At 39.3% G+C, this 15,463-nt stretch overlaps 1 protein-coding gene and 1 pseudogene across 1 annotated transcript; both read right to left on the bottom strand.

The window, feature by feature from the left end:
- Positions 1–81: 81 nt before the first annotated feature.
- On the bottom strand, positions 82–657 carry LOC148693721 (large ribosomal subunit protein P1 pseudogene; annotated as a pseudogene).
- A 10,173-nt stretch (positions 658–10,830) lies between these two features.
- Positions 10,831–13,819, bottom strand: LOC137728694 (xyloglucan galactosyltransferase MUR3). Its single transcript, XM_068467434.2, has 2 exons — positions 13,708–13,819; positions 10,831–13,585 (listed from the first exon to the last, which is right to left on the bottom strand). Exon 2 carries the CDS (start codon positions 13,163–13,165, stop codon positions 11,168–11,170), a length of 1,998 nt encoding a protein of 665 aa, XP_068323535.2. The 5' UTR covers positions 13,166–13,585; positions 13,708–13,819; the 3' UTR covers positions 10,831–11,167.
- Positions 13,820–15,463: the final 1,644 nt, after the last annotated feature.

Below are 15,463 nucleotides of genomic sequence, written 5' to 3'. Positions count from 1 at the left end.
ACAGAAGATGTTCATCAAAATTAGGATGGCCAGAAGAAAACGAGTCTGAACAATTTGTCCATTATTATGTTGATTCAAAAAAGGAAGAACAATGTTCATCACCAATACATAACATAAGCCCAAGAAAAAATATGAGAACCCTAACACAATACAATATTGATAAGGTAACTTAACTAATCTCATATTAAGTACTAAAAACAAGCAAATTAACTGAAGATATCCAAAATCATATGTCACGTTTGAAAGGAGCTCCTAATCGAACAAATTGAATAGTCCCTCGTCGTCACTTTCTTCCTTGGGTTCTTCCTTCTTTTTCTCCTCTGGTGGCGGAGGAGCAGCAGCAGCAGGGGCTGCAGCTTCGGCAACACCTGGGGCAGCGATGGAAACTGCACCGCCAGAGCCAGCATTCAGGACAAGATCCTCAATGTTTCTCTTCCCGGAAAGCTTGGCGAAGAGGCCGGGCCAGTAAGACTCGACAGGGACATTGGCAGCTTTCACCAAGGTTGCAATCTTCTCGGCAGTGACGGGGATGCCTTCGTCATGGAGGATCAGAGTGGCGTAGGTGCAAGCAAGCTCTGATGCCGACATCGTTTTTCACCGAACTGAGGGAGACGAGGTATATAAGATTGAGGGCTCTCTTTTGCTAAGGTTTTCTATTGAACTGCACAAAGCATAGATTTATAGGTGGAGGTTTTAGGGTTTGGCGGTTTAGGGATGTATTCCTAATCCTACGAGGACATGGAGAGAGAATCCCACCGTTGATTTTAAGGAGAAAATCCTGTCGTGGATTTATGAGGAAATAGAATATATTGATTGTAATTATTATCACGGTGATAAGCTTTTTAATTACATTATTGATGGGTCGTTTTGTTAACCCATATATTCATATATTATTGAATACACAGCCACACAGCCACACATACTGAATACATCTATAGGCCAGTTTGGTGGGTCAGATGAGATTGAGTTATAGGGATATGATTGGATTGCCAGGGACGTGTAAGACAAAAGTTGTAACTCATAGACAAGGTTAGATCAGATAACACACTCTATTATAAATTCAAAACTCATCATGTGTCTATCTCACATTTTTACACAAAAAATAATAGATTGAACTAAACTTTATTTTAATTGGTCACAACCAGCCCACCAAAAATAGATTTTTTTAATTAAAATTCGTCTTAATACTTCTCACATACTGAGGACAGCTTGTAACTGGAATAAAATAATGGTTATAACTTTCATTTTGATTGCATAATGACCGTTTGTGAATGACACATTGGGAATGAGATCCTCTCCGGATCCCTTCCTACTAATCCACCAAGTCCGGAGATCCGGACGTTAAATTTGATCTAACGGCTACAAACAGGGTCCACTTTAAAAGTTATAATAACTTTAACTGTTGGATCAAATTTCAACGGCCCAGATCCCTGGACTTGGTGGATTAGGAGAAAGCGATCCGAAGAAGATCCCTTTCCATTTGGATATCAGACCAATTAATCAATTTGAAAGCATACTTTGGATCTCTCTCTCTCTACATATATATATATATATATATATATATATTCGACGACCGAAGAAGTTTTATATCACTGTTATAGGTATAATTTACCGAACGATTATGGAGGCCATAGAGAGAGGGAGAGAGTGCAGCATAAAGATAGATGTGTAATTGTGAGGTCTGTTCTATTCCACCCCATTGTGCCTTTATTTATAGTAGTATTACAATTCTAATAGGATGTTAACTACTATAGAATATTCAAAGATATCTCTAGATACACTAGGATTTACACAATCACATTCCTATTCTAATAAGACTGCAACACTCCCCCTTGAGCATGTAAATACTAACGTAAATGGCGTATCAGGTCTTCAGTGGTGAAGTAAGTTCAATTGATGAAGTCGTCGGCATAACGAGCGAATATGTGAATCTTAAATTAACAGAAGAGTGCATAAAAAGGTAAAACTCACAAAACCTCGCTATGATAAAACCTAAGGTGGGAGAAAAACCCATAGACTAAGGAGAAAGGTGACAAGTTGCATGAAGTCAAAACTATAAGTCTTCTAGACGCAAGTAGAAGAGCTCACAAGGGTATGATCAGCCCAGGATAGGTACCTCGTTAAAACCTAGTTAGGTAGCAAAAAACTAGTCGGAAAAATGCTCCTAATCGTAGGAAAAATAGTGCATTAAGATCAAGTGAGTATACTTCTGAATACTCCCCCTGAGTTTGATAGAACTTCCAAATGAGAACTACAAGCATTGTATATGATAGTTAGGCATACCAATTCCTCGGAAAAGCTTGTGGAAGGTTGACTTCAATGGTGACGTCGTGTAGAGGTTGGCAAGGTTTTCTGGGATCAACTTGCATGACTTCAAGCTCTTGATGCTTTGTTGATGTAGATGTAGACGTAATATGTCTTGGTGTTGACTTCATTGATGTATTATCTCTTTGTTGGGTTGGTACATGCGGCATAGTCTTCATGGATCATCGTTAGGACTCAACGATGGATGAAAACAGCAAGTATTTCGAATATACTCAACAAGAACTCCCAACCATGTCTCACTCGTGGCGTAGTGAAGTGAGGTGAGTCTTGGAATGATTTGAAGATTTCGCAACTAAGGTCATATCGTGGACCTCCAAGATATTATGATATCCCTTTAACGGTACAAACATAACCATTCTAGGATTTTGCCTTATGCAGGTTTGATAAGTAACCAGCGTCAGCATAACAAACAAGGCAAACATCATTTCGAGGATTAGGGGATTGGATCCGCTCGGGATGCATTGGGATTTGCCCAAATTCATAGTACCTTTAGGGTACGTCTTTAATACCAAATCAATGGCTGCGTGTAGAAGTGGTGCTGCATCTTTACCACTAGATCAACAACCAATGAGATGTTCTGTTTAATATAATGAGGTAGTGCAACGAAGCGCAAAGTTGAACTTAGATATGGAATTTCGGATTCCATAACCTCTTCAAATGTCTCATTTGCATATAACGTATGGACGATCATATGTATACTCAAAGGTAACACCTTGAGGGTGTAGTTCAACTGGTAGACCAAATTACCGTCAGAACAACACTTGAACTTCAAGTCAAGGTATAAACGAGTTTTCCCATGATTCTTCATCTCAAATTTCGTCTTCAAGTGTGAGGCAGTTTTCTTAAGCTCTTCTGGATTCTTAGTGAGATTTGTGTCAACGACATAAACTGTAACTCTAGCAATTCGGAATAAGACTTCATCGTTTAACACACAAGGGCATAATTCATATCCCTGACTGATCAAATAATCACTTAGACGGGTATATCACATCCGTCGAATTGTTTCAATCAATAAATGAACGCCTCAAACGAGTTAAGAAGGTGTTCCGTGGTTTAGAACTATTTGAACCAGTCTATGTAATTCTTCGGGAACTTACATGTAAATCTTTGTTCTATATCCCCATGGAGAAAACACTAACCACATTTCATAATGCTGCTATCAATCACAGGACGTTTGAGAGAAACCTTGCGTCGTAAGGCGTGCATCAAATCGCACTATTTCATTCATCTCAATACGCTTCATTTCCTACTTGTAACACAAAAGGGCTACCTTGGGCAATGTAGGAACAATAGGTCCAAAACACACTTTTGTAGAGAATTTTACCTGGATTGTAGTTTTGGTTGTCTAATCTATTCTACATTGTCACTTAATCAACATAACACGGTTCGATATTGTTGTTTTTCATTTATGTCAGTAACTACCATAGAAGTGAAAACATCATCAATGGTAATCTCATTTCAATTCCATTAACTCATCCAAACTAGTATACTGGACCAAGAACTTCAAGTCTCGGGAGTAATCCGGATTAATCTCATGAGATGGAAATGATTTGAGACAGCAATCAAGTATAGATTCATTTTGTGCCATGTCTTCCTCTTCTAGGGAAGTGAATCCTACGAACCGAGTGATATGTCGTGTTCCAAGCAAAGACAGATTGATTGGCTATCCGCCGATGTACTAGACCATCCAACAAGGGCGTCCAAACTGTCCAACAGGGGCGGCACACCTTCCAAGGATGTTGAATTGACGTCCGTTAAGTACGTCTATCCTTGCAGACATGTTAATTTGCAGATGGTATATGATCTCGTCACTTTAGCTAGATTAGAGGAATGCGTCTGGAGCAACATTCTGAAAACTAGAATTCATCGTACTTCCTTGTCGTACTTGTGCGGTATGGGGATTGAGATGAAACATAGTGGGCAACGTCTATGCAACTTCGCGTTGTTCTACAGGAACGTTGATGTTCTTATCTCCCTCTAACGGCGAAAAGACTGTCTCATTGAAGTGACAACCCGCAAATGAGAGGTAAAGAGATCGCGTGCAAGGGCTCTAAGAGAGCTAGTGTGAAGGAGAATCATAATTGACAAAGATTCACATCTTTCTTTGAGAACCCATGTTGGTACGTTGCGGCGGCGCAACTTGGCACGTGGAATGCACACACAAAACGAGTAAATATGAAAAACATTAGGTTCGTACCCAGTAACAAACTATAATGTTGTATAGGTTGGGTGGTAAAGGGCCTCAAGGCGGACCAACATAACTGCGTACAAGATTGCATAGCGTTAGGTAGAAACCGAAAACTTGGTGCCTTCACCAAGGTCTGGACGATCATTTAAATTGCACTTTATGATCACTATGTGAGGCTGTTTTGGGGTGAACAGGGGAATTCAATGTCCAATTATAAACCCAAGAGACATGCAATACTTTATCGAAAACCGTCGATATAAACTCTCCGGCATTATCCAGTTTCCCGAACTTTAAAGGATAAGTAGAGTGGCGAACCCTTAATCGGGCAAGGGGTTTAACAGCAATGTGTGTGGACAAACATGAGATCAGTTTGTCAATTCATCAACCAAAACCATAAGTATTTATATGGTCCATATTTTGGTTGGACTAGTCGACATATATTCCCTTGAATCCACTATGAAAAGAGGGTCGTTTCGTATCTTTGCAAGGGATGATTTAGAAAATCAATTTCCCTAATGAGCAGGCTTGGCAAAGTATGCTTGTAGGCACAAAATCCTTACTTCGGGTAAGGAGATGCAACGTGGCATCATTGTTTAATCGAAGTGTCCTAAATGGTCGGGCCAAAGCAAGTAAACTACTTGAATCACCCAGCTCCAGGCCAGCCACATGTGTTCCCAGTTGGAAGATAGCCTATTGGCCCCAAAGCAAAGCTTCAGACTCATTTTTGGAAGTGGTGCAAAGATATTCAACTCTATTTTCCAACAGTGGTTTCATTTATGATCATTGTCATCTCGAATATTCTTAAAAACCCAGAACGGTGAGAATATAAAGTCTCTTAAATGATAATGTAGTACCATTCATACAACGAGGAGTGTGCCAATGCTCTTAATCAGGTTGGATAAACTGAAGTTATTGCTAGAAATGTGATTTAGGCGTAAAGTTAGTGTGCGTAGTATCACATCCAGACAACTAATTGTCCCACATTTGCACCTAATCACGTGTTTAATTGAATTCAATCACATGTATACAAGAAACATGATTCAATTAACTCGTATTCAAGGACAAAATCAATAAGATTATCCATAATGAAAAGCAAACACCAAACTTGAATCCAAGAACATGGAAAAATGTTCACAAGGTAAACCAAAGTTACTAAGGGGATTCGACCAACAAGGCCATTCATGTCAAAATTCTACTCTTCCAACGATGTTTGGTGGAGCAAAATTAGTCTCACAGATTGACTACGAGAATGGTACTCCTTAACGACATTGGTAGAGGCACGAACATGTGCATAACCAATGATATATTCCATCGAGGCGAAAATAGATTTTGTACGGTTAACGTTCAGGAATAATATCCTTTATTTTGGAAGTTTTAGGTCTTAGATGCCAAGGATCATGCTTCAGGCATGATGCCACACCTTGGTAAGCTCTGATTCCACCATATGTTGTAAAAACAAACTCAAACTTGAATGGTGAGAAAAATAGATCCCAAATTGGGTTCTGTGGGCTCCAGCAGAAGCTGGAAGGGTCTGTTCAGTAGGTTTCTGTTGAAGCAAAGTAGTACCGTTAGGTGCATCTCTGCCAAAGTAAAACATGTTCTTAGGTGCATCCCTGCTTAAGCAGGGCATCACCATTTGGTAGGCTTTGACCAAATTGGGTTGAGCTATTTGGTAGACTTCAGCCGAACTGGGTTTATATCGTTCAGTAGTGTCACATCACAGTCTCGACTCCATTGTAGCACGATATTGTCTGTTTTGGGCCCCAGCCACGTCCTCACGGTTTTGTTTTTGGGAACTCATGCGAGAACTTCCCAGTGGGTCACCCATCCTGGGAATGCTCTTACCCAAACTCGTTTAACTTCGGAGTTCCAATGGAATCTAAAGCCAATGAGCTCCCAATGGGTCTCGTGCTATATGAAAGTAGGCATGTACATATAAAGCACATCACCCCATCTCCGTTGGTCGATGTGGGATAATACAATCTACTCCCCTTTGGGGCCCGACGTCCTCGTCGTCACACTCGCACCACATGGCAGAGTACTTCTGATACCATTATGTCACATCCCAATCTTGACCTTTTTCTCCGTCGTAGCAATATATTGTCCACTTTGGGCCCTAGCCATGCCTTCAAGGTTTTGTTTCTGGGAACTCACACAAGAACTTCCCAATGGGTCACCCATCCTGGGAATGCTCTCACCCGAACTCGCTTAACTTTAAAGTTCCAATGGAATCTGAAGTCAATGAGCTCTCAAAAGGCCTCGTGGTATATGGAGATAGACATGTACATATAAGGCACATCACCCCTTCTCCATTGGTCGATGTGGGATGATACAATGCATTATGTCACATCCCAGACTGGCTCCTCCGTAGCACGATATTGTCTGTTTTGGGACCCGACCACGCCCTCACGGTTTTGTTTCTGGGAAGTAGACTACAGCCGAAGTTGGGTCTATACCTTTCTTTCACGCTTGTAGTAGTAATCAGATCCGAGAATTTGGTAAATTTTCGCTTTCTACACTGCTGCTTCAGGAGCAAGTTAGAAACATGGAAGGACGAGAAAAGTACTCTTCAGTCAAAATTTGATCGAATTTATAAAATTCAGAATTGTACTTATTCATGGACATAATCATGGTGTGCTTTGGGCAATTTCTTTCATGATTAGATGGTCCGTAAAAGCAAGCCAAAAAGCCATGGAATCCTCGTTCGGGAGGTATTTCTGTTTGTAATGCTTCACCATAAGTCTTCGAATAAAGATATGACGGAGGCTTATTCAGCTCTTCCTTGCCATGTTGGCTTCTATGGTGTCTCAGCTACTTGATAGTCAAGTGGAGATTCACGTCTTGTACCCTACATGAAGTGGTTTTTATTAGAAACCTCCAAATCAGGGAAAATCAAATTTGTGACGGTTCAACAATCCACTGAATTGGAGGGAACAAGATTGTGATTGGTGCTATGGGAATGAATCATCCATAAGCATCAAAGTTAGAACATTTGAGTTCTAAGACATGGTTTTCATGAAAAAACATCAGGTTTTCATGGTTGTATTGTTTTATGAAAACTTTGGGTTTCAAAGGCACTAAATTTGAAACTACAGGTTCAATTTAGTTTATGAACGGTTAGTTCATAAAAGAGAGGTTTCTGCAAGAACACAGAATGCAATATACTGATTTAAGTGTAGTTGATTTGAGTTGCTTCAGGAACTCAAGTGTGAGTGCTTCAGGACTACGAAAGTGAGTCAAGGGTTCAAAGAAAAGAAATAAAATATTGAATCGTTAATGTCCAAAAGTGGGCTTTATGCTGATAATTTTGGATTAATTGTCAGATTAATGGATTGCAAGTCACTTTTAATTAATTCAATATATGGGGACCATTCGGGGTCGATCGTAAAAGCAAAATAATACAAAGTATTAGGCATATTTGTGGGCTAGATGGCCGCAGGCAATACAAGAGAAACACCCTAAAATTGGTTAAGGCCGTGAAATCGGGCACCAAAAATAAAAAAATTTATGGGTGCGGGCTGAAAAAAACAAGCCAAAAAATGGCTTTGGGCCGAGAAAAGGAGCCAGCCCAGCAGCTGCAAGCTTCGGGTTGGGCCGTGTGAGGCTGCTGCAGGCAGCCCCATAACCTGCAAAAGCAAGCTTATATGCTTGCTGCAGTCACGGGCCGAGAAGAAAAGTGGGAGCCCAGTGTGCTGCAATCAGAGCAGGCCGAGACCTGCTGGCAAAAAATTTTCCTCTTTTTTTTCACAGTTCCTGTTGACTGCTGGTCCAATGTAAGGGAACGGGCTAAAAGCCCAGGAAGAAGAAAAGTCAGCCCTGGCGGGCTGGGGAGGAGAAAAAAAAAACTAGGCTTATTTTTTGGGCCAAAAAACCAGGTAAACCGAAAGCCCAAGTTTCACTAGGTTGCGATTTTGGGTTTTTTTTTCTCGATTTTTAGGGTTTTCAGAACCCAAAAAATCATGTTTCTATTTTATTTCAATTCTTTGACCCACAATTTTCACATAGCGATTTTATAATTGCGTAATGCATGAACATATATATATATATATATATATTGACAAATGAATTGTTATTAGCACTCAAAAAATCTCATTCTACACTCCTCACAAGTGTATTTTTCTTTCTAATTATAAAAAGTTTGGAGTGCCAAATGAGATTTTTGGAGTGCTAATAACAATTCTCATTGACAAATATATGAACATATACAATATATATATATATATATATCGGAAGATAAATATAAATGTAGGGGGTTCATGCATCATGAGGAATGTTTTCATGCTTCATGGTCGTGTCAAATATCTTCCTTTATTTTAAGCATACCTGATTGGTAGAAAACAAGAAAAGCCTTTGAATTTGTAGAAGATCCTTCTCGGAAAGTCGGAATATCACACAGAAAAATTAAATTGAATCAATAGCATGTAGATCAATTCAATAAAATAATAACATTAATCATAAAAAGAATGATTAAAGCGTAATACTCCTCTAATTGAAGAATATTCTCTTTTTAGCGCAGCATCAAAAGCATGCTAATAACATGTTGTATGCATAATTTACTGAACGATTATGGAGGCTGTAGAGAGAGGAAGAGAGTGCAGCATAGAGAGAAAAGAGAGAGACACGTATCTATTTCACCTCATTATGCCTTTATTTATAGCAGTAGGGAAGGTTAATTCCTTATCCTTTTAAGATTACAACTCTAATAGGATATTAACTACTAAAGGGAATATTCAAAGATATCCCTAGATACATTAAGATTTACACAATTACATTCCCATTCTAATAGGACTGCAACAATCACAATTTTATTTTCCTTTCTTTGTCTCTTAAATTCAGGTTATTATTGTTTTTAAAATTTTAATTTCATGTTTCATTCGTCAAAAATAATTTTTTATTAAACGTGTTTGTTCTACTATAAAGAGTGAGAGTGCTTTGAGAGCTTTAAAAAAAAAAAAAAGAATACAAGTTAAACATGATACAGTGGTGTATGAAGAGTGAGAATCCTCGCCGGATCCTCTTTGTGGGGATCTCAGGGATCCTTTTTGTGAGGACTCCGGGGATCCTCCAATCACATACGCTCATCGTACATCGTACGATCAGAAATTATTGTAATTTTTTTATTTAAAATTAAATATAAACAGTACCTGACGAAAAATGACTGCACGATGAATTTGATGTGATTGGAGGATCCGCGGGATCCTCACAAAGGATCCATCGAGGATCCTCCCTAGTGTATGAATTCATAAAATAATTTTCCTTTTTAAAATATTATGGGGTCTAAATAGTCAATTCATATTATAGTATACAAGTTATTTAATAATAAATTCTTGTGTTAAGTATATTCAATAATATTAATATGTGGGGGCATGTGGTGCGTTACCACAGTAACGGAAAACAATTATCATGCCTATGAAGAAAAGCAATCATATTTATGCATCATGGTGCAAGTTTGATCCTCATCATTCACGACACCACTAAACATTTGTAAAATATTTTAAAAAAAATTAAAAAAAAAATCTATAAGCAGCTGAAGCAAGAAGTTCATTGATCCAAGAATAATAGGGCAAATGATTCAAATGAATCAAGACACCACTAATCACCATCACGACATTACATTATATGCAGTGAGCATCTCGTTTTAGATCTTCGTAGAATTAAAAACTAAACAACGGTTGTCAGTTTGATTGTTTATGTGCCTTAGAAATAGTTGAAACTTCTGAGTTTTGGTTGTTGAATCATTCATTGGACCTTTCAATCCACATCTAACCATTCATTGCTTTTATGCATGTCATACACCGAATATAGTAGAATTTTGTATATTTGATATTTGCTTAACCATCAACAGCTCCCTACTTACTAATGTCTGTTGAGAACCAAGAGACATAATACATTCTCTCTCTTGTATCTCACACCACGTGTCCTACCGGAAATGCATCCCCTTCTTTCTGAGAGAGAAGGGGATACACCGGAGATAGCCTAGAACCCCGCTAAATTAATGCGTGGACTTTAAAGAGAGGTTGCAAATACTATGCACACAAAGGTACAATTTTTTCCATTTGGTAAATAAAATGGTGTGTAATTGCTCATCTTCTATCCCACATTTTTTTTTATTAATCACAGTTCTTTTGACATTTGTTTTCAGACTTGGCAAAACCTGTGATCCGAAAGACCGGCCCAAATTGTTGTATAAAGAACATACCAAGTTCACGGCCTACAAAACAAAAGAAGAAAGAAGTAAGGTTTGTGCAGAAGCAGAAGCTTATGGTGACATATATAGCTCCTGGAAATTGTATCCATGCAACATCGTACACATTCGCTTGTATGGTAGAGGACCCATAATTATACTCATTTTTATTTCCTGTAAGTAAATACGAACACGAAAAACTCGGCTAAATTACATGGCAAAGAATTACTAGACAAAATTACGTAATGCAGAAACATTAACTTTTCTATCGAAAAAAAAAAAGAAGTACTAGAAGCAGAATGCGTATATGTTTTGGATTGGAACAAGCCTCTGGGGCCTAGGTATCTTGAGGGCGACTTCAGTGATGAGCGCTCGTGACAATACCTGCCGAAACTCAATGCGGGAAGGCTCATCCGCTGATCGGTTGTCTTCATGCAATAGCTATCAGTGGAATCCTTATTGCTGTGCCGTTATCTGCCCGATGATTGATGTCGTTGTTCATTATGCCAAGAGTTTTTTGCAGCTTCGGCAGATGCATCAACAGAATCTCCGTTCACATCCTTCGGCTTCGAGAAGAAAGGATCCCATTCGTGAGCTCCTACCTCATGTTGTCCCTCCTCCAACAAAGCATACTTCCAACTGTTTTCTTCAATGAAGTTATCATCTATACAGCCTTCGATGATGTCCTTCCTCAAGTTTGTAACTTTGTCAATAACTGCCTGTACAGAAACATCAAAGGCATCTCTAAAAATCCTCAACTTTGAGCGGGGATCGGCATATATCATACTTGGAATAAGGTTTATGACCTCCTCCCTCATTTTCTTCACCTGCTCGGGAGGAATTCGACTAAGTGTTTCCTCTATGCTAACGTTCCTCTTTCGAATATCGTCCTCTGGGATGAACACTGAATACCTTGTATAATCTTTTGGTAAATGCCAAGTATATTGTGTGTATGCCGACCCAGGATGGAAGAAGACAGGTATGCAACCAGCCAACATTGAATCAAAAGCAGACCTTCGTGTGTATGAATCGCCTTGAGGTTGCAGGCAGAAAAGAGAGCGCTGAAACATCTGCATTATACTGCTTGGAGAATGACACTTGCTTTCCCCAAAATCACATTCCAACAGCTTACCAACCTTTGAACTCCTGCACTGATCAATGATCTGCCCCCTAATTGACTTGGGATTGTCAGGACGCGGGGCACCAGCAAAAGAGAAAAGGAATTCGCGCTTTAATCTTCTCATTCGCTCCTGCCAAACGAACACATCAGCATCTTTTGCTGGATGGAAATATGTGGGATATGGAATACCAAAATCATTAGCATTCCACGGGCTTGATTCTACCACAAGCATAGACATATTCTTAGCAGCCGGCAGAAAGAGAAGCTTGTTACCCCAGTCCGATTCTTCCTCTGACAGTCTCCTGAAATCCCATGTTATCCTTCCTGCAACAAGAAAGTGGTCTTTGCCACCCATAATGCCCCATTCTGGCCTCTTCATAAGCCAGTCAACCAGATCAAGTGAAGCCGCATCCCTCCTTGATATGTTGAATCCCCAAAGGTATCGGGCAATGTCAAACCCAGCATAAAAGGGAACAAAAATAGCTGCAGCGATAGACGAATCATTTGTCAAGCACTCATATTGCTTCATCCGATTGTTAAATATGACATCCACAGCGAACTGATTTGTGGCATACCAACTCGTATCCCCGAACACACCCTCTGCATTCTCAAGCGGAGGCCCAAGCCCAGCATTAGTTGTGAACTTGCACATATTTGTCCAACGGCTTAGACTCCTACACTCCTTTAACATGTCCTCATTAAACCTCGATGGAAGATCATGCACATAAATATACTTCCCACCACATGGATCACTCTTGTTTTCGACAGTTCTCAATGCTCTCATGAATGGATATTTCTCCACTTCATTGATGTGATTGGTTTTCGCAGGGGCCTCCGATTGCTGAGCACTGGCTACATTGGTAGGGGTTGATCCAGTGCTTTGGTTGCCCATCTGCTGATCACCGGTTACACTAGTAGGCGCCGCTTCAGTGTTTTTGTTGTCCATCTGATGATCATCCGTGTAGGTAGGTGTCGCTTGAGTGTTTTGGTTGTCCATCTGAAGATCAACTGTTACACCAGTAGGTGTCGATTCAGTGTTTTGGTTGTCCGTCTGATGATAACGGGCTACAGGGGTAGGTGTCGATACAATGCTCTTGCTGTCCATCTGAAGATCATTAGTTCCAAGGGTAGGCTTCACCTCGGAGTAAACAGGAGCGGCTTGTATATTGACAGATTCATTCACGGTACTACCTCCCAGCACAACGAAATGGAAGTAGAACAATAACATCCAGAAGAACACAGACAAAGAGGCCAAGAAACAAATCCTTGTATTCTGATTCTTTCCTGTCCCCTTCTCCATTGGCTCCACAGGTGCACTGTCCGGAGAGCGGCGTCTCAATGAATTCATAATCCACTCAATCAAGCAACCTTCCTACACCCCATTTGAACCCAAAATCCCTAATCATTCACCAAATTCCCGCAATCCCAAATCCCCCAAATCAATCACCAAAATCCCACAAAAACCCAAATCCCAAATCAACACAATCAATCACCAAATCAACAGAAACCCAAATCCCAAATCCCAAAACTTGCACCAACAAAGAACACACCCACACAACTTAAATCAAAAGCTTATATATTCAGCTCCAAAAAGCAAAGCAGAGAACTTTATTTTTTTCCCAAGTGAGATATAGAGATTTGAGGAACAAGAATATAGTAACAGATGCAACCTTAACAAACTGAAATCGCCCAAATCTAGGACAAACCAGTTTTCCAGTCAACAATTCAGAAGGAATGGGTTGTTCCGTAAGTTGCGCCTCTTTCGGAGCTGAATCTATATTACAGAAATTTACAGTCTGTTAACAGCTAAAAATAAACAAACTTTAAAACATTGAACAGGAAACAATGTGGAAGAAATCGAAACAAAGGAAGACAGACAGAGAGACTTACTGAGGTTTCGATTTGCCGAGAAAGTTCGGCAAAATTTTATGTTGTTTGGGGCTGATATTAAGAGAGAGAGAGTGAGTATAATATGACAAGGAGTTCGAGCGTCAAAGGCGAAAGTGGGCTCACGTTAGCAATGTGAACCGGCGGCTGTTTCGTGTCGGTAGCCAGTAGGATCTTGCCGCGTGGAATGATGGGAGGACGGTGTCCTGTTGATGGTGGTGATGTCACTGCACTCCCTCAAGTTACGAATCCACGATGCATGAAGTTGAAAATCCCACTCATTTCTTCCTGCCACAAAAATATTGAATGCATTTTTGCTTACCCCTTAAAGCGAGGGTAATTAGTTATAATTTTGTAATTCGTGTGTTACATCAATTAAGTTAAATTAATTTAAGCCAATTAATGAAGAGAGTGAGCATCACTCTTACTTTTAAGAAGTGAGCAAAGTAGCACCCAAGGAAGAGGAGAGATTCACTTTTTTCGGGATTATAGGGATTCCCACATCCTAATTGTTTATCGTATATCGTGTTGCCATTTTTTGTCAAGCACTATTTGTGTTTAGTTTTAAATAAAAAAAAGTTAAATAATTTATGACCGCATGATACACAATAAATGACTAAAATGTAAGGATCTTTAAGATCTCCATAATTTGGATCCAAATGGGATCCAAATCCGTTTTATAAAATCCAACTCGTATTTGTGAGTGAGAAATGTTCTTGTTGATTGAGGTTTAGGTTTCTCTTTTATTGAAGTGTCATTTTAAATTTAATTGCGCATCATTGAATAATATTTAGTTTTGACAGAGTAAAAAACAGAAAATAATGTTAAAGGGGCCACATGGAATCAGTGAGAAGATAAATTCTTGCGTCCAGGGTCTGGAACTCCAAATTCTTACAAACCAGAAAGGCTTTAACGACACACCCCTGATTTGAAGCCCTTCACTACCCTATGTTTTGACTCCAGTTTCTCTTTCTTTTAGGCCATCTCCAACCGAAAACACTAAACATAGCCTCGTCCAGAATTATAGTCTTGCAAAAAATTATTTTTAAATAAAGATTGTCAAGCCAGACTCATATACATGATCTCGAATCAAAAGGGTTATACATAGCTCCCTCAACAGTTTTTGGGGCACGAATTGAAATTTAGAACTCCTTCGGAAAGATGTCAAACACATTCTTGGAAGAATTCGATCTTTGCCGTCTGATAAAATGAGCGAATCTAGTATTCCAAACTGGGGTCAGCTAGCCGAATCCTTGGTGCAGAGGTTTGGTGAAAGATGACGACAATTGATTTTCAGAAAAAACTCTGATACTGTTTACTCTAACGAAAAACCATATTTTTACACTAAAAAATTAATTATGGTATTATTCACTTTATCTTTTATTTTATCATTATCGTTAAAACTTAAAGTTTTCAAGTCATTTTCATTAGTTTTCCTTTGATTTTTTTTGCTTAGTGAGAGGACAACGAGCAGTATTAGCTTTTGAATTCTCAAATTCCATGGCTGGAATCGCATCTAATTGCATCAATAGTTGAGTTATTTGCATGAATACATCACATGGTTTCTGGCACTGCGGAATGGTCCAGAAAGGATGAATAAAAGGTTGTTGCCGGTCTACAACCAGTGCATGCATGCTGCTCGACTGTCGCAACAATCGTAGCGGCTCAAGACAAAGCTGATTAGTATTATTATGGGTAATTAAGACTTTTTATCTGGATTTTGGTTAGAATTAAGAGATTAGAAAGTTTGGTTAAAATT

The sequence above is a fragment of the Pyrus communis genome, chromosome 10 (assembly GCF_041283825.1).
Source record: "Pyrus communis isolate YQ-2024b chromosome 10, ASM4128382v1, whole genome shotgun sequence".
Classification (NCBI taxonomy): Eukaryota; Viridiplantae; Streptophyta; class Magnoliopsida; order Rosales; family Rosaceae; genus Pyrus; species Pyrus communis.
This window is presented reverse-complemented; position numbering and strand designations above follow the sequence as displayed.

What these genes read in the sequence shown, in the direction of transcription:
- LOC137728694 (XM_068467434.2), bottom strand. Translation starts at nt 13,165, where the DNA reads ATGAATTCATTGAGACGCCGCTCTCCGGACAGTGCACCTGTGGAGCCA.